Source organism: Littorina saxatilis, linkage group LG11 (assembly GCF_037325665.1).
Source record: "Littorina saxatilis isolate snail1 linkage group LG11, US_GU_Lsax_2.0, whole genome shotgun sequence".
NCBI classification, from domain to species: domain Eukaryota; kingdom Metazoa; phylum Mollusca; class Gastropoda; order Littorinimorpha; family Littorinidae; genus Littorina; species Littorina saxatilis.
This window is the reverse complement of record NC_090255.1, coordinates 40,059,702-40,086,557: the sequence shown is the minus strand read 5'-3', so window position 1 is coordinate 40,086,557 and position 26,856 is coordinate 40,059,702. Positions and strand designations below refer to the sequence as shown.

General features: G+C 43.0%; 1 protein-coding gene across 1 annotated transcript; it reads right to left on the bottom strand.

Annotated features, from left to right (window-relative positions):
* Positions 1 to 313: 313 nt before the first annotated feature.
* Positions 314 to 23,146, bottom strand: LOC138980445 (uncharacterized). Its single transcript, XM_070353325.1, has 2 exons — positions 23,053 to 23,146; positions 314 to 5,247 (listed from the first exon to the last, which is right to left on the bottom strand). The coding sequence occupies exon 2, from the start codon at positions 4,169 to 4,171 to the stop codon at positions 3,155 to 3,157; it is 1,017 nt and encodes a 338-aa protein (XP_070209426.1). The 5' UTR covers positions 4,172 to 5,247; positions 23,053 to 23,146; the 3' UTR covers positions 314 to 3,154.
* Between the last annotated feature and the right edge of the window lie 3,710 nt (positions 23,147 to 26,856).

Here is a 26,856-nt window from a genome sequence, read left to right as displayed (position 1 = left end):
GGAAGGTGTGTGCATGTCACTTTTTCTTTTTCATTTCAAACACACACACACACACACACACACACACACACACACACACACACACACACACACACACACATACACACACATACAAACACACACACGCTCACACACACGCTCAAACACACACACACACAAGCACACACATACACACACACAAACACTGTGACACACACACAAGCACACACACACACACACACAAGCACACACACACACATACACACACACACACACACACACACACACACACACACACACACACACACACACACACAAGCAAATACACATTGACCGTTGTTCGCCATTCTTACTATGTAACAAAGACATAACTCCATTGTATTAATTTATACAAAAACGTAACCAGCTATCTGAGAGATTTGTGCTCAGGTGGGTTATTCTTGCATTAATATCAACACACACACACACACACACACACACACACACACACACACACACACACACACACACACACACACACACATACTCTATCTCTTTCCCGGGCCTCTCTTTTTGTGTCTATCCCTTTCATGAAACATTGTTATAGTTCCCAACACAAGTCTACCACTTACTGTTGTAAGGTATACAAGTAGGCTACAATAACACACAATCGACATTTCGGACCCTTCACGCCTGTATTCTATCACTATAACAAGGGTAGTATATAATGCACACAATCACACATACATGATTCGAGGCACTCCTATCGCAGGTCTAGGGGTCTCCTATCACAGAAGATATGTAAAACACAGGAACAAACACAGACTAACTTCTCCTTATACAGGTTTGGTCTGCTATCACTGCTGGGTATGTAGAACAGATTACACAAGATGTCATGTCTGGAATATCACTTGACACGGGCGTGCTTTGCAGGGCAACACAACATGCCTCAGCCGAACGGGGAACTCCTAGCCAAAGTAGAAACCCTGTCTCAAATCACCCCAACAGCTACAGAGTTGGGGTTTGAATTGATGTCACCACACAGCATTAATGCCTGAAAATTACTCTCTGGACGTTCAATTATTCAAAATCTGAACGCTGTGTTTTTTGGAGCAATTTGGATATTCTCTGCAGACTGGGAATGATCCATCTACTCTTGTTAATATTGTTTTTGCTTCTTCCTACCTTTTTGCTCTTGAGCGCCTAGAAAGATACTTTTATGAGCTAGATTACAGTGTTTTGGGTACTTTGGATATTCTCTGCAGACATGAAATTATCCATTTACTCTTGTTACTGTTTTCACTTCTGCCTACTTTCTTGCTCTTGAGCGCCTAGAAAGATACTTATATGAGCTAGATTACAGATCAGAGTACGTAAATTCCCCTGTTGTCGTGAGACATACGTGTGGATATTCGTCTGCAAATTCGTTATTTTAAGGGAAAATGAAAAGAAAGTGTGCATATTACTCTCAGCTCAGCAGTGTAAACAAAAAAAGTTATTCGAGATGTATAAGCATTGGATGATTATGAAGTCTTGAAGAAATTTAAGCCGGAGAGAGGGAAGTGCAGTTGTAGAGTGTACACATCGCTTTAGCCGTACCCCGGAGATCTCAGTGATACAGCACAAGGATATTAGGGCCCCCCCCCCAAAACAAAACAAAAATAATAATCTGTTTACGGTAACATAAGCACACAAAAAATAGGGTCGGGAGGTCGGGATTATTTTTCTTATTTTTTTATTTTTTTTCTCAAAAACTATATTTTTAAGTTATTTTGCCAAAAAACAAAGACTTGGTTTTTTTTGGTGTTTTTTTTTCCAAATGCCAAAAAAAGTCTAGGGTCGCGCGAAAACATAGGGTCGGTCGGGATACCGTAAACAGACTTTTTTCTCTTTTTTGCCTTACGTGAGGCAAGAGAAAAGTACCAGAAAAAGAGTGCTCGCATCCCACAAAGAAGCCTAGAAAGAGATCTTTGTAATACGTATACATATATAGCACAGATTTAGGTGAGCGAAAACTACCCAGGAAAAACCTGCAGAGCGAAAGTCTTCGTGGTCTCAGCCTTTGTACTGGCAACAGGCCAACCTTACAACCAAGGCAAACACCAAGGTTGGTTGATTGTGTGTTCAAGTTTTTAACGTCCCTTCAACAGATATGGCTAGCCGAAACAGGTGCAAATTTGTTTCTGTTAAATTCAAGATGAGGTGCACGCAGTTGTAGAAAGGGGCAGCCCAATATTCTTGTAGTATCGGTGCCACGTTCATATTGCAAGGCGAGTCGTACCAGCGAAATTGCGGGTGAGCGCATGCTCAAAAAAGACTTGAAGAATCTCCATTCACAGCCCTAGCCTTGGAAAGAAATGCTTGAGGCTGTCCTAACTCTACAACACAGGCCTCTCGCAAATTCACAGAAACATACTTAGAACGTGTACAGTTCTAAAGGCTGTCCTTAATTCAGCCCTAAGTACACTTCGCGAAGACATCGCAAAGTCTTTTTATTGAAAATTCAGTGCAAAAGCTTCATGCAGCGAGCTTTGCGACGTCGATTTCGCCAAATAATACCAGGCTTAAAGTGAAGTCTTTCAGCGGTCTCCGTGTCACAATCAATCAATCAATCAATGAGGCTTATATCGCGCATATTCCGTGGGTACAGTTCTAGGCGCTCTGCAGTGATGCCGTGTGAGATGAAATTTTATACGGCCAGTAGATTGCAGCCATGTCGGCGCATATTTACCTTTCACGGCCTTATTCCAAGTCACACGGGTATGGTAGACAATTATTAACTGTGCCTAAGCAATTTTGCCAGGAAAGACCCTTTTGTCAATCGTGGGATCTTTAACGTGCACACCCAATGTAGTATACACGGGGGGGTGGTTCGGACACCGAAGAGAGTCTGCACACAAAGTTGACTCTGTGAAATAAATTTCCGCCGAACCTGGGATCGAACTCGCGCTGACAGCGGCCAACTGAATACAAATCCAGCGCGCTACCAACTGAGCTATATCCCCGCCTATTGTAAAATCAGGGGGGAAAACGTGCCAGCCTATGGTTTGCAGAACTGTAGTAGGAGCTTGTGGAATCTTCACTTACTGCCACCAACTCGTCGTCAAGTCATTTCTTGAAAAGTGCCGTTAAAAGATGCACACAATTCTAGGAAGAGCACAACATGTGGAATTCGGAAAGGACGATGATTATGAGCCTAGAAAGAAGGTTTGGGCGGTCTGCGTGTAGTGGCACTGGTCAACCTCGTGTCACTGCCTCTCCTGCCCTCGCTGCCCCGTCTGGCGGCGGAGGACGGAATTTGAGTGAACTCTCGCTGCAGCCTCTCCCTGACGGAGCGCACCTGGGACTGGTTCTTGGGCATGCTGAGCGAGTCCCACACGTTGCCCGAGCGACGCCGTCCTTCCGGGGGGTACCCGTACATCATCCCATCAGCCTCTGACGTCATTACCGCCCCTCCCGCGGCCAGTGGTGCTGTTGTGGGCTGAAGATCAGCGGTGGTGGTTGCAGAGGGTTTAGTAGGACTGTCGCCGGGTCTCTCTGCTGTCGTTATGTTGAGGCTCTGCAGCGCTGCTTCTGTCAGCTTCTGGGGCTTGCTGTCGTCACCCTTACCCTTCGTGACGTCACTCGTCGATTTGCTGACGTCATCACCGTCGTCATGTTTGGGCTGGGCGCCGTCTTCGTCATGCGCGGGGCGGTCACGTTGGTGTTTGGTTGCCTTGTGGTGAGCACCGTGCGGCGTCTTGCTGGGTTCGCTGTGTTTAGCCCCGCCTTTCTTCCGCTCCTCCTCCTTCCCACCAGCCCCGCTCTTCCCGCGCGCGACACTCTTCCTGTCCCCTCCTAGCTCCTCCCCTCCGTCAGCCACGTCCTCCGCATTGTGGTCGTTGTTGGTGGTGGTGGAGGTGCCAAGGTTGGTGTAGGCCCTGTTGAAGTGGTAGTCCGGGATGAGCCTGACCTCGCTGCTATGGTCGCCGGTCAGGGAGGGCCGCTTGCGGTGCTTGGCGGGGCCGACTGCCTGCCGCTGTTTGAACCACTGGCTCTCCTTGTCCAGCCCCTTGGCCACCATGCGCTGCGCGCGCTCCCACTGCTCGAGCTCCAAGGCCAGGCGGTTCTCCTGCCGCTGGTTGACGCGCAGCATCGCGTCCTTGAACTCGGCGCGGTTGCTGTTACGCTGCATGCTGTGGTGCACGCTGGGGCCGCCCCGCCGTCCCGCCATCTTGGTAGTCTCACTCGCGAGGCTGTGTGAAAAGTTCTTGTTTTAGAGTGTGTGAGGATTTGTTGTTAGTTGTCTGGGTGCCAGTGGCTTGGCAGTCTGACTCAGGCGATGTTGTGTGGAAGGTGCAGAGCCCGCCTGATGTGATGTTGCTGGTAGTCGTCTGAGTGCGACTGGCTTGGCCGTCTAATTGATACGGTGCTGTGTCGAGGACACTGGGTTTCAGAGGGCGCCTTTGGTTCACAATTGTTGTTAGTTGTCTGGGTGCAAGTGGCTTAGCAGTCTGGCTGATGCGATGCTATGTGGACGACTCTGTCTTTAATAGTGTGTCTTGAGTTGTTAGTTGTCACGGTGCAAGTGGCTTGGCCGTCTCACTGATGCGATGCTATGTGGAGGGCAGTGGCTTTCATAGTGTGTCTTGAGTTGTTAGTTGTCACGGTGCAAGTGGCTTGGCCGTCTCACTGATGCGATGCTATGTGGAGGGCAGTGGCTTTCATAGTGTGTCTTGAGTTGTTAGTTTTCACGGTGCAAGTGGCTTGGCCGTCTCACTGATGCGATGCTATGTGGAGGGCAGTGGCTTGGCCGTCTCACTGATGCGATGCTATGTGGAGGGCAGTGGCTTGGCCGTCTCACTGATGCGATGCTATGTGGAGGGCAGTGGCTTTCGCAGCCTGGCTGGATCACTGTTGTTAGCTCTCTGGGTGCAAGTGACTTGCCTGTCTAACTGATGCAATGCTCTGTGAAAGGCTCTGGCTTTAGGAGCATGTCTGGTGTGCTGTTAGCAGTTGTCTTGGTGGAGCCCTTGAATAGTGAATGAAACTGAGAATAGTTATCCTCAATGGCATCAGTGGTCAATATGGAACATCTCGTGGTAATACGCTTCCAAACCAGGTTTTGATGAGCGTATTTGCTCTTCTTGCTGCTTGCAGCTTGCTTGTAACAGACGCTGATGCTGCTTACAGAAACTGTGGTTGGTGTCGACGAAGCTCCCTGCAGGGGTTACAGGTAGCCGCATGCTTCAAGGCGAGTAGATTCCATTTGCTTACAGGTGGGTGTCAGCGTTCTTCCTGCTCGACACTCTGAAACAAATCAACACAAGAACGTTTATTGCAAATACTGTCTTTTCTTTATTGGAGCGCCGTTTTCTCAGTTTGACAAACCTACAGTGGTGAACATCATCACTTACACGGAAGGAATGCAGCAAGCTGTCTGATGATTACCTCGCCGCCATCTTGCATGCCAGATCCCTGGATGATTTTGAGATAAGTTTCATTATTTGTACCATCAGTGTCTGTCTGTCTGTCTGTCTGTCTGTCTGTCTGTCTGTCTGTCTGTCTGTCTGTCTGTCTGTCTGTCTGTCTCTCTGCTTCAAAGACCAGTGGGTCGACGTACTGTAAATTTAACGTTTTGTTTTGTCAATAATTACACGTTCCAATATGATTAACATACAATTCTTGTTTTGTGTATGAAATTAAACATTCCAATAACATATAATTCTTGTTTTGTGTATGAAATTAAACATTCCAATAACATATAATTCTTGTTTTTTGTATGAAATTAAACATTCCAATAACATATAATTCTTGTTTTTTGTATGAAATTAAACATTCCAATAACATATAATTCTTGTTTTTTGTATAAAATTAAACATTCCAATAACATACAATTCTTGTTTTTTGTATGATGACTGGCACAGTGTGAACAGCTGTGTAGGTTATCGGATGTAAGTTTGTTTGTTTACTTAACGCCAAGCCGACCACGAAGGGCCATACCAGGGCGGTGCTGCTTTGACATATAACGTGCGCCACACACAAGACAGAAGTCGCAGCACAGACTTCATGTCTCACCCAGTCACATTATTCTGACACCGGACCAACCAGTCCTAGCACTAACCCCATAATGCCAGACGCCAGGCGGAGCAGCCACTAGACTGCCAATTTTAAAGTCTTAGGTATGACCCGGCCGGGGTTCGAACCCACGACCTCCCGATCACGGGGCGGACGCCTTACCACTAGGCCAACCGTGCCGGTATCGGCGACCTCACAGAACACACACTGTGCAGTGCTATAACTATAAGCCACACATGAGCTTTTAAAATAATAATAATAATAATAATAATAATGGACATTTATATAGCGTTTCTCCACAGCTCGAAGCGCTTTACAAGTTCAGTTTATAAGTTCAATCAAAAACACAACACGATATGCACAACTAATACAATTTGTCTCAGATGAAAAGAAAAATACTCACCAAAGAGCACATATACATGCCTTTTCACCGACCTGCTACTGCAATTTACCAATACCGAGCTTAGCACACTGCCCTTTCTTCACTTGAAGCCTCAGGGACAGTTTCCACTACCAACATGTCTGCGAGTTTATCTTCCCGCCAACAGAACACACACAATTAATGGCGCCTTAACGCTATGGGCACTGAAAGGACAAGAACTGCTGTAACACATACGAACTTTACCCCTGTCAGACTTATTCACAGTAGGCCGAACAAGGGGTGAAAAAGAGAAGTATAGTTTACAATTCTGTTGATACCATGATTACAATTTTACTCTGTCCTAGGTTTCGGCTTCACACCAAAGAGACACAAGCAAATGAGACCAACAGTGGGTCAAAACTGAACAGAGTGGGTAAGGTAAGCAAACGAGTAACAAAGAGATCCAAGAAATGAACAAAGGTTCCAACAAAGTAGTGGAACATTATCAAAACGTTGATAGTAATGAGCAAACCAAAGGAGCTGCCCAGAACCGGGTGCGTTGGCGAGGAGTTGTTGCGGCCCTATGCTCCACAGGGAGTCTACAGGAATAAGTCAAAGTAAGTCAATGAGCAAACCAGTGCACTCCTTAACCGACTTTTCAAAATGAAATACAACAACAGTGTTACACACACATACATATATATATATATCGTTCTTTGTCATTGCCTGATGGTATGTTTTTTTATTTTCTCTTGGTGAGTCGGTCACACAAAACAACTTTAAAAAAAAGTTTAGTCGAAAGTAGAGAGCTTGTGACTCTCACAAAGCCCAGCGCTCACAAATACGAACAGTGTCCAAATGAACAAAGGCGCTCACAACGGCGAACAGTGTCCAAATTAACAAAGGCGCTCACAACGGCGAACAGTGTCTGAATTAACAAAGGCAGGTAGGGTTCATAGGGCTACGTTTTGAGTATGAACGCTGTTATATATAATTTATATAGTATATACATTTGTACGTTTTGATTCCTCTTTGCTCAACAATTTGCATGGAGTGTGTTTGTTCTTTTTTGTGTGTTTGTTTGTTTGTTAGGTGTTGTTGTGGTGTTTTTCTGTGTTTGTTTGTTGTTGTTTTTGTTGTTGGTTTTTATTTTACTGGAGGGGGGGGGGGGGGGCGGGTATCAGGAGGCATTTTACCTCTGATTTTATGCGTGTGTATTTTTTTTTCTTTTTTGGGGTTCTGTTTGTTAGGTGATTTGTGTTTTCTTGTGTGTGTGGGTTGTTGTTGGGTTTTTTTATTTTTGGGGGGGGGGGGGGGGGGAGGAGGCACTTTACCTCCGATATTTTACGTGCTGTGGAACACAGGGCTTGTTGAAAAACAATCCTTTGTTCAAGTTCTGCCATAAAGGAGAATATCGTCACGTGTTAATCTCTTTCCGACGCAGCCGTTGACTTAGGTTGATTAAGGTACGAAACAATTGCGAAATACTGTTCGAGGACCGATAAAAACATTATTAATATACACGTTCGACATCTTTTTGTGTGAGATATAATCTTCTTGGTTACAAAATGAATTGTGAGTTATTCAAAAAAATATATAGTACAAACAATCGACAGCTGGAACTCACAGATTTCATGACTACTCCAGAGTTCTATGCGATATGTATTCAAGCCTTTTAGTACTTGATATCAAACGTATTATGATGCAGCGTTTTCCGTCAAACTTCCTGATCGACTTCCACGATGACAAGATGTGTTATATTTGTCTGTTCTAAGAACTTCTGCGCAAGATTCACACGATCGTTTGCACTGCAATTTTCTACAAGACAACACCAGAGTCCGGATTTTTTTTTCTTAAAGCTACCACACAATGAATGTCTGTGCCAGCAACGTGAACAGACCCTACGGACCTGTGTAGAGCAAATCAGCTGGTAGTCGCTCTCCCGTCCGCACAATGTACACAACCGCTTGAAAGTGTCAAGCCTTTTCATCTGCCCCACGTATTTCGTTCCAAAACTCGGTTTGAATGTTGTAAACATCATTGTTGGCTGCTCCCAGCCACGAAGGTGGCAGTAAGCTTTTCAAGAAAAGGTAATAACTTTCGCCCCAAGCGTATAGTAAGTGCCAGGAACTTACGAACTCTTTTGAAAAGCGGAGTATTGGTGAAGCTCTTTGGAGCGGTGAAAAGATTGATGTAACATATTCCGCCTGGTGTCTGTAGCGGGTTGGAAAGTGACGGTACCATTGTAGGAGGCGCCGTATACGGCAGTGTGAATACTATAAGACACTGAACCTTGCTACACTCTCACTGTCACGAACGTATGTGTTTTTGATCTGGGTTTCTAATGTAGTTACTCTTGTAGAGATACAAAACCTGCGCAGATAGAGATTGAGAGAGAGAGAGAGAGAGACAGAGAGACAGAGAGAGAGAGAGAGAGAGAGAGAGAGAGAGGGGGGAGGGGGAGAGAGAGGGGAGAGAGGGGGAGAGAGAGGGGAGAGAGGGGGAGGGGGAGGGGGAGGAGGGGAGAGAGGGGGAGGAGAGAGAGGGAGAGATAGAGAGAAGGGGATAGGGGGAAAGAGGGAGAGAGCAAGGGAAAGAGAGAAATGGAGAGAGAGAGAGGGGAGAGAGAGGGGGCAGAGAGAGGGGGGAGGGAGAGAAAGAGATGGAGGAGAGAGGGAGAGATAGAGAGAGGGAGAGAACAATTGAGAGAGAGAAAGAGAGAGAATTCAACTGAACTCAACTGAACTTTATTTAACAAGGAATACGATTTAAAGGCTATAATTATGCCTCTAATTTTTACAACGTGTCCTTGTTAAGATCAAACAAACAAAGCAATTCTCCATGGATAGAGGGAGAGAGAGAGAGAGAGAGAGAGAGAGAGAGAGAGAGAGAGAGAGAGAGAGAGAGAGAGAGAGAGAGAGAGAGAGAGAGAGAGAGAGAGAGAGAGAGAGAGACGTGACAAGACAAGACAAGACAAGACGAGACAAATTATGTTTTAACGAGGGTAATGGCATAAGCAAACAGGTGCCTTTTACATCAAGCCCTTGCCCATGAAAGGGACTAATCTAATGATAATATGTTTTAAAAATGTTAGAATATTATGTTAGATAAAGAGAGAGAGAGAGAGAGAGAGAGAGAGAGAGAGAGAGAGAGAGAGAGAGAGAGAGAGAGAGAGAGAGAGAGAGAGAGAGAGAGAGAGAGCTCAACTAAACTCAACTGAACTCAACTGTCCTCAGCTGACCTCCAATGAACTTTATTTAACAAGGAATACGATGATAATTCTTTTCAAAGAGAGAGACAGACATACAGACAAGACAAACATACTGTCACACAAAAACACTTTAATTGTCTAAGGACACATCCCTTTACAATAGTGGTTAAAATAATAAATAAAGTATATTTTTCACGTGCACAGTCCAAATGAAGTTCACGAGAAAAGGATTTTTTACGAATTGCTCTCCAACTGCGAATGGATGAGAAAAAAATTGTCTGTGGAGATTTTAATTGTGTACTTGATAATGAATTAGATATTATAAGCGGCGGAAAGCACAATAATACAGATGTTGACATGTTTAAGACGATGTTGATTAATTATGCATTAAACGATCTGTGGGGTCAACACTGCAAACAGTTATTGGACTTAAACAAGTTAAGCCAGTGAACAGAGAAGAGAATTAGACAGAGTTCCAAGGGGCACCAGAAAGCTTACTTTCACAACTGGCACAAATAGATAAATACAGAAAGACAAAGAGAAAGAGAAAGACAGAGAGTCAGATCAAGAAAGGGAAAGACAGAGAGTCAGATCGAGATACAGAAAGACAGAGTCAGATCGAGATACAGAAAGACAGAGTCAGATCGAGATACAGAAAGACAGAGTCAGATCGAGATACAGAAAGACAGAGAGTCAGATCGTGAGTACAGAAAGACAGAGAGTCAGATCGAGATACAGAAAGACAGAGTCAGATCGAGATACAGAAAGACAGAGTCAGATCGAGATACAGAAAGACAGAGAGTCAGATCGAGATACAGAAAGACAGAGTCAGATCGAGATACAGAAAGACAGAGTCAGATCGAGATACAGAAAGACAGAGTCAGATCGAGATACAGAAAGACAGAGTCAGATCGAGATACAGAAAGACAGAGAGTCAGATCGAGATACAGAAAGACAGAGAGTCAGATCGAGATACAGAAAGACAGAGTCAGATCGAGATACAGAAAGACAGAGTCAGATCGAGACACAGAAAGACAGAGTCAGATCGTGATACAGAAAGACAGAGAGTCAGATCGAGATACAGAAAGACAGAGAGTCAGATCGAGATACAGAAAGACAGAGAGTCAGATCGAGATACAGAAAGACAGAGAGTCAGATCGAGATACAGAAAGACAGAGTCAGATCGAGATACAGAAAGACAGAGTCAGATCGAGATACAGAAAGACAGAGAGTCAGATCGAGATACAGAAAGACAGAGAGTCAGATCGAGATACAGAAAGACAGAGTCAGATCGAGATACAGAAAGACAGAGTCAGATCGAGATACAGAAAGACAGAGTCAGATCGAGATACAGAAAGACAGAGAGTCAGATCGAGATACAGAAAGACAGAGAGTCAGATCAAGATACAGAAAGACAGAGAGTCAGATCGAGATACAGAAAGACAGAGTCAGATCGAGATACAGAAAAACAGAGAGTCAGATCGAGATACAGAAAGACAGAGTCAGATCGAGATACAGAAAGACAGAGTCAGATCGAGATACAGAAAGACAGAGTCAGATCGAGACACAGAAAGACAGAGTCAGATCGTGATACAGAAAGACAGAGAGTCAGATCGAGATACAGAAAGACAGAGTCAGATCGAGATACAGAAAGACAGAGAGTCAGATCGAGATACAGAAAGACAGAGTCAGATCGAGATACAGAAAGACAGAGTCAGATCGAGATACAGAAAAACAGAGGCAGATCGTGATACAGAAAGACAGAGAGTCAGATCGTGATACAGAAAGACAGAGAGTCAGATCGTGATACAGAAAGACAGAGAGTCAGATCGAGATACAGAAAGACAGAGTCAGATCGAGATACAGAAAGACAGAGAGTCAGATCGAGATACATAAAGACAGAGTCAGATCGAGATACAGAAAGATAGAGTCAGATCGAGATACAGAAAGACAGAGTCAGATTGAGATACAGAAAGACAGAGTCAGATCGAGATACAGAAAGACAGAGAGTCAGATCGAAATACAGAAAGACAGAGTCAGATCGAGATACAGAAAGACAGAGAGTCAGATCGAGATACAGAAAGACAGAGTCAGATCGAAATACAGAAAGATAGAGTCAGATCGAGATACAGAAAGACAGAGTCAGATTGAGATACAGAAAGACAGAGTCAGATCGAAATACAGAAAGACAGAGTCAGATCGAGATACAGAAAGACAGAGTCAGATCGAGATACAGAGAGTCAGATCGAGATACAGAAAAACAGAGTCAGATCGAGATACAGAAAGACAGAGAGTCAGATCAAGATACAGAAAGACAGAGAGTCAGATCGAGATACAGAAAAACAGAGAGTCAGATCGAGATACAGAAAGACAGAGTCAGATCGAGATACAGAAAGACAGAGAGTCAGATCGAAATACAGAAAGACAGAGTCAGATCGAAATACAGAAAGACAGAGTCAGATCGAGATACAGAAAGACAGAGTCAGATTGAGATACAGAAAGACAGAGTCAGATCGAAATACAGAAAGACAGAGTCAGATCGAGATACAGAAAGACAGAGTCAGATCGAGATACAGAAAGACAGAGTCAGATCGAGATGCAGAAAGACAGAGTCAGATCGAGATACAGAAAGACAGAGTCAGATCGAGATGCAGAAAGACAGAGAGTCAGATCGTGATACAGAAAGACAGAGAGTCAGATCGTGATACAGAAAGACAGAGAGTCAGATCGAAATACAGAAAGACAGAGTCAGATCGAGATACAGAAAGACAGAGTCAGATCGAGATACAGAGAGTCAGATCGAGATACAGAAAAACAGAGAGTCAGATCGTGAGTACAGAAAGACAGAGAGTCAGATCGTGATACAGAAAGACAGAGTCAGATTGAGATACAGAAAGACAGAGTCAGATCGAGATACAGAAAGACAGAGTCAGATCGAAATACAGAAAGACAGAGTCAGATCGAGATACAGAAAGACAGAGAGTCAGATCGAGATACAGAAAGACAGAGTCAGATCGAAATACAGAAAGACAGAGTCAGATCGAGATACAGAAAGACAGAGTCAGATCGAGATACAGAAAGACAGAGAGTCAGATCGAGATACAGAAAGACAGAGTCAGATCGAGATACAGAAAGACACAGAGTCAGATCGAAATACAGAAAGACAGAGAGTCAGATCGAGATACAGAAAGACAGAGTCAGATCGAGATACAGAAAGACAGAGTCAGATCGAGATACAGAGAGTCAGATCGAGATACAGAAAAACAGAGAGTCAGATCGAGATACAGAAAGACAGAGTCAGATCGTGATACAGAAAGACAGAGAGTCAGATCGTGATACAGAAAGACAGAGAGTCAGATCGAGATACAGAAAGACAGAGTCTGCGTGTCTAAATATTTTGTTTTCGATTGTTTTTGATTGTTGACTTTAACTGTCGACGTTGTTGATTGTGTGTCTGTTTGATTGTTGGTTTGTTTGCTTGTTGTTGTTTGTTGTTGTCCACAATGACTTCATGCCTGATGCAAAAGGATGGGGCGCACGTGTCGGGGAGATTGTCTCACACCCTTGGCTCTGCCTTGTTTGATTTTTTGCAACGAGCTGTGACCTAGATGGGTGGGTGTAGTCTGTCTCAATACAGAGCCAGTGTGGGAAGTTATCTCCCTGTTGCGTCAGCGCTATCTGTGTATAAACTATCTTTTCTTAACAAGGGAAATATCCAGTCGCTTATGATTATTCTCGTTCGTGGTAGTGCTCAGCTGGCTTGTCTCTTGCGTTGTTTTTGTTTTTATTTCCTGCCCGGAAGCTTACTCGTAACGACCCAACGTGTTGTTACGACATTGCTGTGAACTTTGCTGGTTCGATGTGGAAATATGCCACCTCACTCATTTTTTGTGCTGATTCTGTGAATTTTACATCTCAAACCATATCTATTGCAATTTGCTTATTGTTGTTTATGTGTGGTGATATCCATCCTAATCCTGGACCAAGCACAACCCGAGGGGATGGGATCTCTATTGTTCATGTAAACACTCGCAGTCTTCAATATAAGACACCGTTCCTTGAGGCCGAATTGGGGAAGTTTGATATAATAACTGTATCTGAGACCTGGCTGTCGGACAAAGTTGACCAAGACTGCATCTGCTTAAAAGGTTACCACCCTCCAGTTAGACGTGATAGGCCCGGGGATTCCCACGGCGGCGTAGCCGTTTATGTAAATAGTAATTTGATTTGCAAACCGAGGATCGACTTGTGTATACCTGATTTGGAAGCGATCTGGATTGAGACTAAGTTGGGTCAAGATACTCTTCTCGTTGGTGTGTTTTATAGACCACCGAGTGCAACCGTCGACCATTGGCTTCTTATCAACGATTCCGTTCAACTTGCCATGAATACCCCACATAAGTTTATTATCTTTGGTGATCTCAACGCTGATTGTACTGTTAACCCCCCGTTTCATCTGCGGGAATTATGAACACAAACAGTTTATCTCAGTTGATATCAGAACCCACTCGAATAACCGATACCTCGTCAACTATAATTGATCTGGTATTAACTCCGTGTCCTAACTTGGTAAAAAGAGTTGGTGTTCTACCACCTGTATGCAGTGACCACTCGTGTCCTTTTGTATATTTGAATTATGACTTACCGTCGGGTGGTTCATTCAAACGAACACTATATAATTATTCCAAAATCGATGTTGACAAGTTGTTGCAAGATATGGAAAGTGTAGATTGGAATAATATAGTCAATTTAGAATCCATTGATGACGCCGCTGAAATGTTTTCCGATAAGTTAATGATGATAGCTAAAGAATGTATGCCTGTAAAGGTAGTGACAATGAACGGACACGATGCTGTATGGATCACCGAGGAAATCAAAAAGTTGATTAGGAAAAAGCAATATATTCACGCATTAGCCAAACGTCTGGATACTGTATGGTGCTGGTCTCTTTTCCGACGGTTGAGAAATAATTTGACTGATGTTATAAGAAAAAGGAAAGAAGAGCACATTAGGGAACTAGAAAATAGAATATTGTCACCTCATAATTTTGGCAATAAAGACTGGTGGAAGGTAGTCAACTCTTTTTTGAAAAAGAAAGGAATGAGTACAAATGAGATTCCGCCGATTGAAAGCAATGGAATTGTGTATTACTCTGCAGAGGACAAAGCCGAGATTTTTAATGAAGCATTTCTACGACAGTCGCATATACAAGGTCATGATGATGACATTCCACCAGTTGAAGAAGAGCCCATCTCCATTAGTCCTCTCGTGATAACTACCGAAATGGTGTACGCTGTTCTAAACAACCTCGATGTTAGGAAAGCAGTAGGTCCTGATTTGGTTCACAATAAACTTCTTAAACTTGCTGCTTGTATTATTTCAAATCCGCTTGCAACCCTTTTCCAGAGATCGTTGGCTGAGGGAAAGTTTCCGAAAATTTGGAAAGTAGCTCATGTGAATCCCATTTATAAGAAAGGTGAAAAAGAACACTGCAGTAACTATCGTCCGATCTCATTACTCAGTTGCATTGGAAAAGTATTGGAAAAATGTGTTCAAGCCCATGTTTTTCGATATCTCACAGAGAATGATTTATTAACGGTTTCTCAGTCAGGGTTTATTCCTGGTGATTCAACTAGCTTTCAGTTGTTGAGTATGTATGACGATTTTTGTCAATCCTTAGATAAGCAGTTGACGACTCAGGCTGTTTTCTGTGATATATCAAAAGCCTTCGACAGAGTGTGGCACAAGGGTTTGTTGCATAAATTATATGCTATAGGCATAAGAGGTGTTTTATTAAAATGGTTTGAAGATTATTTGACAGGCAGGTTACAAGCCGTTGTTATCCAAGGCAGGAAATCGACATACGGACGTGTTTGTTCAGGTGTTCCCCAAGGTTCTGTTCTGGGGCCCTTGTTGTTCCTTGTGTACATTAACGATATTGTCATTAATATCGAATCTGTCATTAAACTTTTTGCTGATGATACCAGTTTGTATTTATCTCTAAATGATGCAAACACGCGGACACAGATCTTAAATGCAGACTTAGCCAAAATTGCACACTGGGCGGAAAAATGGAAAGTTAATTTCAATAATTTAAAAACAGATTTGATGACCTTTTCTGGAAATAGAATGCCTGAAACCCTTCCTCTTGTATTTGATGGAACAGTTCTGAGAGAAAACCACGTTCACAAACATCTTGGTGTACTGATTCAGAGCGACTGCAAATGGGAATCACATGTTCAGTCAATTATATCTAAAGTACGTGTTCTTCTCTCATGTTTTCGGTCCTATAAGTATCGCCTTAGCCGAAAGGCACTTGAACTTATGTATAAATCTTTTATTATTCCCCATTTTGATTTTTCTGACGTCATTTGGGATAACTGTTCTGACAGATTAGCTACTTTATTAGAAAACTTGCATCTTGATGCCATAAGAACCATTATAGGTGCAGTTCGTGGCACGAGTCACCAAAAATTGTACGATGAATCAGGATTTACAACACTGAAGGAGAGGCGAAAAAGACACAAATTGATTTTGTATTTCAAATTAGTTAATGCACGCGTGCCACCATACTTACTAGAACGTCTGCCTCCTCTCGTTGCTTCTGTGAACCCTTACCATAGACGAAGACCACTTGACAGACAGACTCCCCACTCTCGAACTGAATTGTATAAAAAGTCATTTTTTCTGTCTTCGACTTCCCTGTGGAATGAGCTTCCAGATACTGTAAAACAACTTGATTCTATTGGGTTATTTAAAAAACGTATTAGTTCTGATGATTCTGTTGTTCCCTCGTATCTATACACATCTGATCGAAAATCAGAAATTATCCATTGCAGACTGAGATTGAGGATCAGCAATCTAAATAGTGATCTATTTGACAGACATTTAATTCCCGACCCGTCATGCACTTGTGGTTATCCTGTTGAAAATGCGGAGCACTATATTTTTCATTGCCCCTTATCTCTTCAAATACGTGAAGTCACCTTGTCAACACTGCCCAACTATGATTTGCTAACCGCTGATGATTTTCTGTATGGCAATAGAGACAAGTCAGACAGCGAAAATGCATTGATATTTGACCAGTTATTCAGGTTTATCTTATTAAGCAAACGTTTTGAATAATGAATGCATTTATCTCATCCACATGTGCAGTACTGTTTACATTTCTTTGTTCTGGTAGTATTCTATTTTCAACCATGTGGAAGTCATTGTATGCGTGTGTGTGCGAGTGAGTGTGCGAGCGCGTGTGAGTACTGTTGTTAGTTTAGCATTGGTTTTTTTGTTTGTTGTTTTTTGTTGGTTTTGTTTTCACTTTTATTGTTACATGTTTGTCTACCATAATTTACCATTATTATTTTGACATTATTTCAAATTTGTTATATTAAAATCGTCCGCCAAATTTCATTTGCTTTTAAGAGTACGCTCATAAGCTTAGCTTGTTGTGCTCCATGTTCCTTATTTCATGTATGCAGTAATAGTACCAATGGAATTTACTGAATAAACTTGTTTAAACCAAAGACAGAGTCAGATCGAGATACAGAAAGACAGAGTCAGATCGAGATACAGAAAGACAGAGAGTCAGATCGAGATACAGAAAGACAGAGTCAGATCGAGATACAGAAAGATAGAGTCAGATCGAGATACAGAAAGACAGAGTCAGATTGAGATACAGAAAGACAGAGTCAGATCGAGATACAGAAAGACAGAGAGTCAGATCGAGATACAGAAAGACAGAGTCAGATCGTGATACAGAAAGACAGAGAGTCAGATCGAGATACAGAAAGACAGAGTCAGATCGAGATACAGAAAGATAGAGTCAGATCGAGATACAGAAAGACAGAGTCAGATTGAGATCAGTACAGAAAGACAGAGTCAGATCGAGATACAGAAAGACAGAGTCAGATCGAGATAGGGGGTTGAGATCAATAACCGGACACACGGTACCATTCGCAGTGAGAGAGATTATGCTGTGCAAGTACGATTAGCAAAATGGCAACATCTGTTTACACGACTGCTGCAAAATGCAACATCTGTTTACACGACTGCTGCAAAATGCAACATCTGTTTACACGACTGCTGCAAAATGCAACATCTGTTTACACGACTGCTGCAAAATGCAACATCTGTTTGCACGACTGCTGCAAAATGCAACATCTGTTTACACGACTGCTGCAAAATGCAACATGGAATTGCCATTGGTCCATACGGAAATAACGTAAAAGATATAATTGAAATTTAAAATAAGAAAATAGACCAGCTGCTGCCTTGTCAGGGGTGATACATGAGACTTAGAACCGACGCGTGATGCTGGCAGCAGAGAAAACAGTTCGGGCAAGGTCGCCAAAACCGTTGGAGGGCTCACCGTGCACCCAAAAGCGGACTCTACCAGTATAACCACTATCCGATCCGGTCCATTCTGCTCATTGAAATGTACTTGCACAGCATAATCTCTCTCACTGCGAATGGTACCGTGTGTCCGGTTATTGATCTCAACCCCTACCCTACTTCCACCTTTCTAGTTATTGCTCTTGCCAATAATCACCCGCACAGTCCCTTCCCCCCAATCCCCCACTCTGTCTTTCTGTATCTCGATCTGACTCTGTCTTTCTGTATCTCGATCTGACTGTCTTTCGGTCGCTGAGCTTGTGGGGTGGTGTGACAGAAACTACCTAGACCTAAACGTCTCCAAAACAAAAGAACTCATTGTCGACTTCAGGAGAGAAAAGCCAGAACTTCAACCAATCACCATCAAGGGTCAACCAGTTGAGACTGTTAAGTCGTATAAGTACCTGGGCATGGTAATTGATGATAAACTGGACTGGACTGAACACATCCGCGCTTGCTGCAAAAAGGGCAACCAGAGACTCTTCTTCCTCAGAAAACTGAAGAAATTCAGGGTGGACCAAAAAATCATGTCACTGTTCTTTCAGTCAGTAGTACAGAGCGTCACGCTATACAACATCGTATGCTTCCTTGGGAGCGCAAAGAAGACGGATGTTGATCAGCTGGGGAAAATTATCAGAACTGCTGAAAGAATCATCAAAGAAGAACTGCCAAGCATCAACTCCATCTACGAGAAGACAGCCATCAGAAAGCTTAATAAGATCCGGTCAGATCCATCTCACCCTCTCCATCCCGTCCTCACAGCTCAGACTCCAGCCCGATCAGCATCGAGGAGGTTGCGCTCCTTCAAGTGCCGCACTAACAGGTTCCTGGACTCCTACTTGCCCTCTGCTGTCAGGCTACTCAACGCCACGACCTGAAGCAGCCTGTGTGATTTGCCGCCAACTCCGCAGCGATGGGCACTTTGGTGCATGTGTGGGTGCGCGGATGTTGATCCGCTGGTGTGAGTGTGTGTGTGTGTGTATGCCTGTGTCTGTGTGAGCGTCTGTGTGTGTGTGTGTGTGTGTGTGTGTGTGTGTGTGTGTGTGTGTGTGTGTATGTGTGTGTGCGTGTGTGCTTGTGTGTTGTGATCGTGTGACTGTGTGTATGTATGTGTTTGTGTACAAGTGTGTGTGCGGGTGCGTACGAGTTTGTAGAATGCTCTTGGTCTCGATACATGCGCATGTGTTATCTATTCATGATCTTTTAAATCATGCCTGTGTGCCATTATTACCCACTCAATCTGAATATATTTTATTGTTTTTAGTTAAACTGAGATAGAGAGAGATGGCGAGTGAGAGAGAGAGAGAGAGTGTGTGTGTGTGTGTGTGTGTGTGTGTGTGTGTGTGTGTGTGTGTGTGTGTGTGTGTGTGTGTCTGTCTGTCTGTGTCTGTCTGTGTCTGTCTGTGTCTGTGTGTCTGTGTCTGTGTGTCTGTGTCTGTGTGTCTGTGTGTGTGTCTGTGTGTGTGTCTGTAAGTGTGAGTGCTGCGAGAGACGCTCAGGATGTTTACATGCGTTTTAATGCAATTCTAATTCTAAGTTTACAGCAAATATGAAGCGGGCTAGAGTTATTAGTTTTAAGTGCAATCGTCTAATTCTTAATACATGTGATGTTTTCATGTCTGTGATCGCCTGACACTGTAAGGCAATTTTCCTTGTTTTTATGAGGACAGTAAACATTTTGAGTCTTTGAGTCTTGAGTCTTCCCTGTTCACAAGGAGCGAACAAACCAGCGCTAAACACCATTTATCCTACATACGTGAGAGAGACACCCGTGAGATAATAATCGTTCAAATCACACTTGTGTATATCATGCAAATGAGGTCATGTCAAGCAAGTCTGGCAGGGACCTGTTTTTCCACTGCTTATGGCAAAGTCACCGAGACAAACGTCATTATAGAAGAAAAAAAATTGCGCTCGCTAATCACCCTCGATGAATTTTTAGAACTAACACCCAGAGTGACGTTTCTTTACTTTGACGTAATAGATTGCACGAGGCTTTAGAAGAGCTCGAGGTTCCAAAACAAGCGTCTTCAAGTTAGCTGCCTCGACTGCAGGACATTTTCAGTCAAATGCACGTAAGTACAGATGTAGGATAAACAGAATACTACATTGCTTGCTGTGTCGAACCAGGTTTACTTGTTGCTTTTTCAAATAGTGAACAGCTCGCTTTCGCTCGCAGTTCAATATTTTAAACAAACCACCTCGTGTAAATCTGGTACGACACAACAAGCCATGTAGTATTCTCTATATAAGTAACACACGTATGTATCTCCACGTCAGGTTTGGCACATGAAAAACACGAACACATGCGTATTGCCGGCCAGTTGCAACTCACGGAATGTTTCCCCATTTCACCAGGAACAACTCACGGAATGTTTCCCCCATTTCACTAGGAACAACTCACGGAATGTTTCCCCCATTTCACAAGGAACAACTCACGGAATGTTTCCCCCATTTCACTAGGAACAACTCACGGAATGTTTCCCCCATTTCACTGGGAACAACTCACGGAATGTTTCCCCCATTTCACTAGGAACAACTCACGGAATGTTTCCCCCATTTCACTAGGAACAACTCACGGAATGATTCCCCCATTTCACTAGGAACAACTCACGGAATGTTTCCCCCATTTCACTAGGAACAACTCACGGAATGTTTCCCCCATTTCACTAGGAACAACTCACGGAATGTTTCCCCCATTTCACTAGGAACAACTCACGGAATGTTTCCCCCATTTCACTAGGAACAACTCACGGAATGTTTCCCCCATTTTACTGCGAACAACTCACGGAATGTTTCCCCCATTTCACTAGGAACAACTCACGGAATGTTTCCCCCATTTCACTAGGAACAACTCACGGAATGTTTCCCCCATTTCACTGGGAACAACTCACGGAATGTTTCCCCCATTTCACTGAGAACAACTCACAGAATGTTTCCCCCATTTCACTGGGAACAACTCACGGAATGTTTCCCCCATTTCACTAGGAACAACTCACGGAATGTTTCCCCCATTTCACTAGGAACAACTCACGGAATGTTTCCCCCATTTCACTGGGAACAACTCACGCGTGACACTTGTGAATTACTTCTAAGTCAGTTTCAGCTCATGACAAAATGTGTCCAGTTCAGTGGAAAAAAACAATGCTCTGGCACTTACATTTTCAGGTCATTATATTTATGTTCTTTAAAACGTAGGGTGTGCGAGGCACAAAAGGTCGAGGACAATTGGTCGAGCGTCAAAACGTCGAAGGCGACAAAAGTTCAAGTGCGACACAGCAAAAAGTCGAGTACGACAAAGGGTCGAGGTTTGCATATGTCGAGTCCCCTTTCTCCACGCATGAACGCCACCGTCTCTTCGTGGTCGTTTCTTTGTTTTTCTCGGAATGACTTGTACACAAGGCACACAAACCAACGTTTACTGACACCAACTGTCAATCTTAAAACCGCATTGATATAAATAAACAATTCTCAATATTTCAATGGTATGCACTATTGTTTAAACCAAAAAGTTCACCTTTCGCCTAGTGTCATATTGATGTTTTTCCCCGGTTTTGTCCCGGACGAAATGGAATGTACTGACACTTTTACAAACTCTATGAGCAAGAGCGACAAGAAGCATCGTATTGGTCAATGAGAAACAAACAAAATATGACAAAAAAGAGAATGTGGAAGTGTAGGGTTTTAAACTAAATTCAAATACCCCTATTAGTGACACAAAAGTGGAGGTTAAACTCTGCCATGGAATGACTTCGTGGAAGCAATAAACAGTATGATGAAGATATTTATATTTCACCCTGCTATCTTTTCAATCCTCGACCTTTTGTCGCGCTCAACCTTTTGTCGCACTCAACCTTTTGCTGTCGACTTTTTGTCACACTCGACCTTTTGTCGCACTCAACTTTTTGCTGTCGACTTTTTTGTCGCACTCGACCTTTTTGTCACCCTCTACGTTTTGACCCTCGACTAAATGTTCTCGACCTTTTGTACTGCGACATTATGGTTCTCTCCCGTTCTGTAAGTATGACACTAAGTATGACACTAAGTATGACACTAAGTATGACACTAAGTATGACACTAAGTATGACACTAAGTATGACACTAAGTATGACACTAAGTATGACACTAAGTATGACACTAAGGCTACGCCATAAGAAGCCAGTCAGTTACATCACTGTTCTTCACAAGGAACCTACCACCTATCCTGCAACCTGTACTTTTTTTTACGTCACTCTGTCGCAGCTAAAAAAAATTAAAAAAAAGGTTCCTCATTCACAGAACACAAAGTGTCATGTAACACCAATCTGTTACAGATCATTAAAAAAAAACGTCAGCCAGTAACATATATGTGTATTATAAAAAAAAAATCTTTGCATGCTCACTTTGCTCAAACTTGTATGTGACCGAAGTCTGCTTCATCTTGTTAAGATAGTGTGTACTGAAGATATTGAAACAACATTGTGAACTTACTACGTCAGTTACAGATCATCAAATCTATTCACTCATAGGGCACCAACTATCCTGTAACCGAAGTCTGTTATATATCTCGTTGAAATAATCCGCATAACCCGTAAAAAACATGAAGTCTGTTACATCTAATGCAGATATTCCGTACCACACTGTTTATTACCTACGTAAGTGACAGCTTTTTAAAATGGTGTCAACACAAGGACTGTAGCACCTAAACAACAACGGAATTGTTTCTTCTTTTTTTTTCTCTTTTTGTTTTTAAACGTAATGCTAAAGTACCTTCGGAGATGCCCTACATGCCAACCGGCAGAACGGGCAGTAAGCATGCAAGTAAGTGTTCGGAGCATTGGCTACTACGTTTCAACAAAAATAAAAAGTGTAGTACATGTAGTAGTGGTAGTAGTAGTAGTAATAGTAGTAGTAGTAGTAGTAGTTGTAATAATAGTAGTAGTAGTAGTAATAGTAGTAGTAGTAGTAGTAGTAGTAGCAGCAGCAGCAGCAGTAGCAGATCGAAATTAGGAAACGAAAAAAACACAAACCCCCTTAATCAAATTAAAACAATTCCTAGAGAGAGAAAAATCCAGTACAAATCAGGACCAATTCTTACCTTTGCCTGTAGAGTTAAGCAATGGCATGTGTGTCCCCCCCATGGACACCCCGAAGTGCTGGCAGCACAATTCCTTCCCACAGACCCTCACCCCCCCCCCCCCCCCCCCCCCCCCCCCCCCCCCCCCCCCCCCCCCCCCCCCCCCCCCCCCGTCTTGCACGACCAATAACTGTCAGGCAAAAACGGTGTCAGACGTGAACACTGCCGGTGCTGTTCAACGCACGTTGTAAAGAGACCGCAAAAGGCCTGAGACGAACGGCGTTGGCCGCTCGTTTCTCGCACCTACGGTCATAGTAAAACGATTACCGGTGCTGACACAAATTAGATCCCCGGGGAAAACCTGTCAACAGTCGCCTGTTAATAATTGAGTGGTTTTGTTTCTTTGTTTAAAAACGAATAGTGCCTAAAATAATGTAACTGTACTGTATTCACAAATTGACAGTTCGCTAGCGGCATAAAGACACCCGAGTGTGCCAAGAAGTAGTATCTACAGACGTTCACGAAACGCTCGTCCAAACTCAGTCAACTTTTTTTTTAAGATTGTTTGCAGCATTTCTCCACTCAGAAAATGTCAATATATATTCGTGCTTTTTTTTTTTTTTTAGCCATGAACAGACCCATTGCCCGTGTACCAGTCACGAAACCAATGATTAATCCGATCACCTTTGCTATCTTACCTCGGAAACTGAAAGCTGATGTTTGTCAATACAGCTCTTGCACGTGCAGTCTGATGTAAAGAGATAGATGACTGGGGTTTCACGCACATAAATTCAATTGAATAATCAGATGACTAGTAAAAGTACTCGTATCTCCACCACAAATAGCTAGCTACGGATATGAAACTATCGACATCGACGCCCACATCCCCTTCATTTTAATAGTGAAAGCAACATCGGGTTGAAATAAACATCGTTTATTGTGTTCGTTTGCTGAAAACGTTTTGGTTTCGTTGTGTTTTACTTTCTACATATATTTGTTTAGACGTTATAAGTTTATATTCTATTTACTGCCAGCTGGAAAGATACTTGAACTATGCCGCTGATAGCTATACCGCTAAACATCATGTGTACATGTCCACGGTATACATCTCTGGAAGACTTGTTCAGCTGTGACTAATCCAAAATGGTATACATGTAATTATGTGACTTATTCAATCGTTCTTTCTACAGCTGTGCGTTACATGCACACACGTTCATTTGACATGATTTTAAAATCCTAATCAAACGAAGCTCATGTCGTACGCATTTAGAGCGCTAGCTTACTTCCCTTTGTTTCTCAGATCTTTGATATTATTCTACTCGGTACATTCCGCCACACGGGAGGCAATATTTAAAGCAGGGGGCACAACGTTCACTTGACACCGTATACAGCTAGGCCAGACAAAAACTCACGCATTTAGCTGGATCTTAGGAGGATCATTTGCACGCCGGTACGGTGTTTTATGACTTCTGTCACCCGATCGGAATGGGGTTGACCCAGGGTTTATACCCCCATCCCCTCCACCACTATCGATACTTGTCCCCCCACAGGTACACCCTCCACCCCTCGCAACAGGTCAGGTGACAGGGACGGTTATTGTAAGAGTACAGCGGTCAGTGTTGAAGTGGTCAGGGCGTTGCGTGGGAGTGGACAGTGCGGAGTGGTCAATGGTCAATCTGCTCTTCTTTAGAGTGGTTGTTTTCTCATTGAACCAGCGTTGTTTGCATGTGGCAATAACACACAAGACTTTGAAAACTGATTATAGCAAATTTACACACAGACAGACATACATACAGACAGACAGACAGACAGACAGACACACACACACACACACACACACCCACACCCACACACACACACACACACACACGCATACACGCATGCACATACACATACACACACACACACACACACACACACACACACACTTTCTCTCTCGCCCAAATGATACCACTAACTGGTACTCTAAGTGTTTAAATGCGCGCCCAAGAGGTCGATTCACAGGGTTAGTTAAGTGTGTCATGATGATCCACAGGGTTAGTTAAGTGTGTCATGATGATCCACAGGGTTAGTTAAGTGTGTCATGATGATCCACAGGGTTAGTTAAGTGTGTCATGATGATCCACAGGGTTAGTTAAGTGTGTCATGATGATCCACAGGGTTAGTTAAGTGTGTCATGATGATTCACAGGGTTAGTTAAGTGTGTCATGATGATCCACAGGGTTAGTTAAGTGTGTCATGATGATCCACAGGGTTAGTTAAGTGTGTCATGATGATCCACAGGGTTAGTGAAGTGTGTCATGATGATCCACAGGGTTAGTGAAGTGTGTCATGATGATCCACAGGGTTAGTTAAGTGTGTCATGATGATCCACAGGGTTAGTTAAGTGTGTCATGATGATCCACAGGGTTAGTGAAGTGTGTCATGATGATCTACACAATAAAGCCAATATAAAACATGCACTTTTTGCGCTGCTTTGTTGCACACTGTACAGCCGTGTTTATTTTGCTTGCTGACAATACCATCGATAACATGTTTATATTAATATGAATATATACATAATATATACGGTCAGTAAGGGCACAACGCAGTACAGAATGTCTTTAACCATACAGTGCAAACTATTTTTTCGTCAACAGCAAATCTTGCATTCAATCCTGTTTGTTGTATTGGTCTGAATGAATATAGGATATGACGTCATTGCTCTTTGTGTGAGCATTGTCCAATAACAAATGAGCTGTTTATGTACCTATTGGTGGGGTAAACAGTCCTCAAACCCCACTTAACTCAGTCGGTGTTATGAAATGGGTTTCCTTTCTTCACTTTAACTTTTTTGCACTTAGTCTTCAATGAATATATTTAGCTTCAGTTCATTGCAAAATACATACTTCGTCTGCACTCAACTCTCAGTACAAATGCCTTAATCTGGTACAAAATCTTGTCAAAAACAAATGTGTTTGGGCTAAAAAAAAAAAATTAGATATATATGAAAGAAAGTAAAGAAAAAAAAAGAAGTTATCTTAGAGGATATAGAGGGGTACTCGGTGGGTAGGGGTGAGGGTGGGTGGCGATGATCTGAAGTTTCTGCATGTCGAGCTTTCTCAATCAGTTATTGCAGTCTGTCCATCACCTTCATTTCATGTCATTCTCCGGCACACCCGAAAAAAGATTTAGATAAAATAAAATTACAATTAAACATCATTTTGATTCTGAAGATTTAAATAATTCGTTTTTCCCATTCACTTACAACCAAAGATGGCCCAGCGAAAGGCAAGCTTTTCCGAACAGATGGAGATAACGATGCTCCAGGGGCGGAAGGTAAAGCGCAGCATGAACACGTTCTCAGATTTCTCCTTCATTTTTGCACATGAGTAGTGAGTAGTGAACGAATGGGAAAGTTGGTCCAGGGATAAACTTGAGAGCGCTAAACCGGTCACTGCTGTTCAAGGATACTCACCTGAGAAGGTCTGAGAAAAACCCAGTCGTGTTAGTGACAATGCATGAAATATCACCTGCTAAACGATAGGAACGAGGATGACCCTGACACTGTGTGGCCATTCAAGGTGTCCAATAATGAATGCGACCCAACACGTTGCTGGCAATGACAATACTTATTTGCCTTATTTCTCAACGCGTGTGTCTATTATGAATACATTCCATCCTTACGATCTATCTCATATTCAGTTTTTGCTGAGATTCGAGGTGAAAAAGTTCACTTGTGACTGAATTCGGTAGCTATACGGACAAAAGCGGGAGCGACACAAGAGGCAATGATTATGAGAGTGTGTTATCTATGGCAGGTCAGTCGCGTCAAAAGTCCTCGGT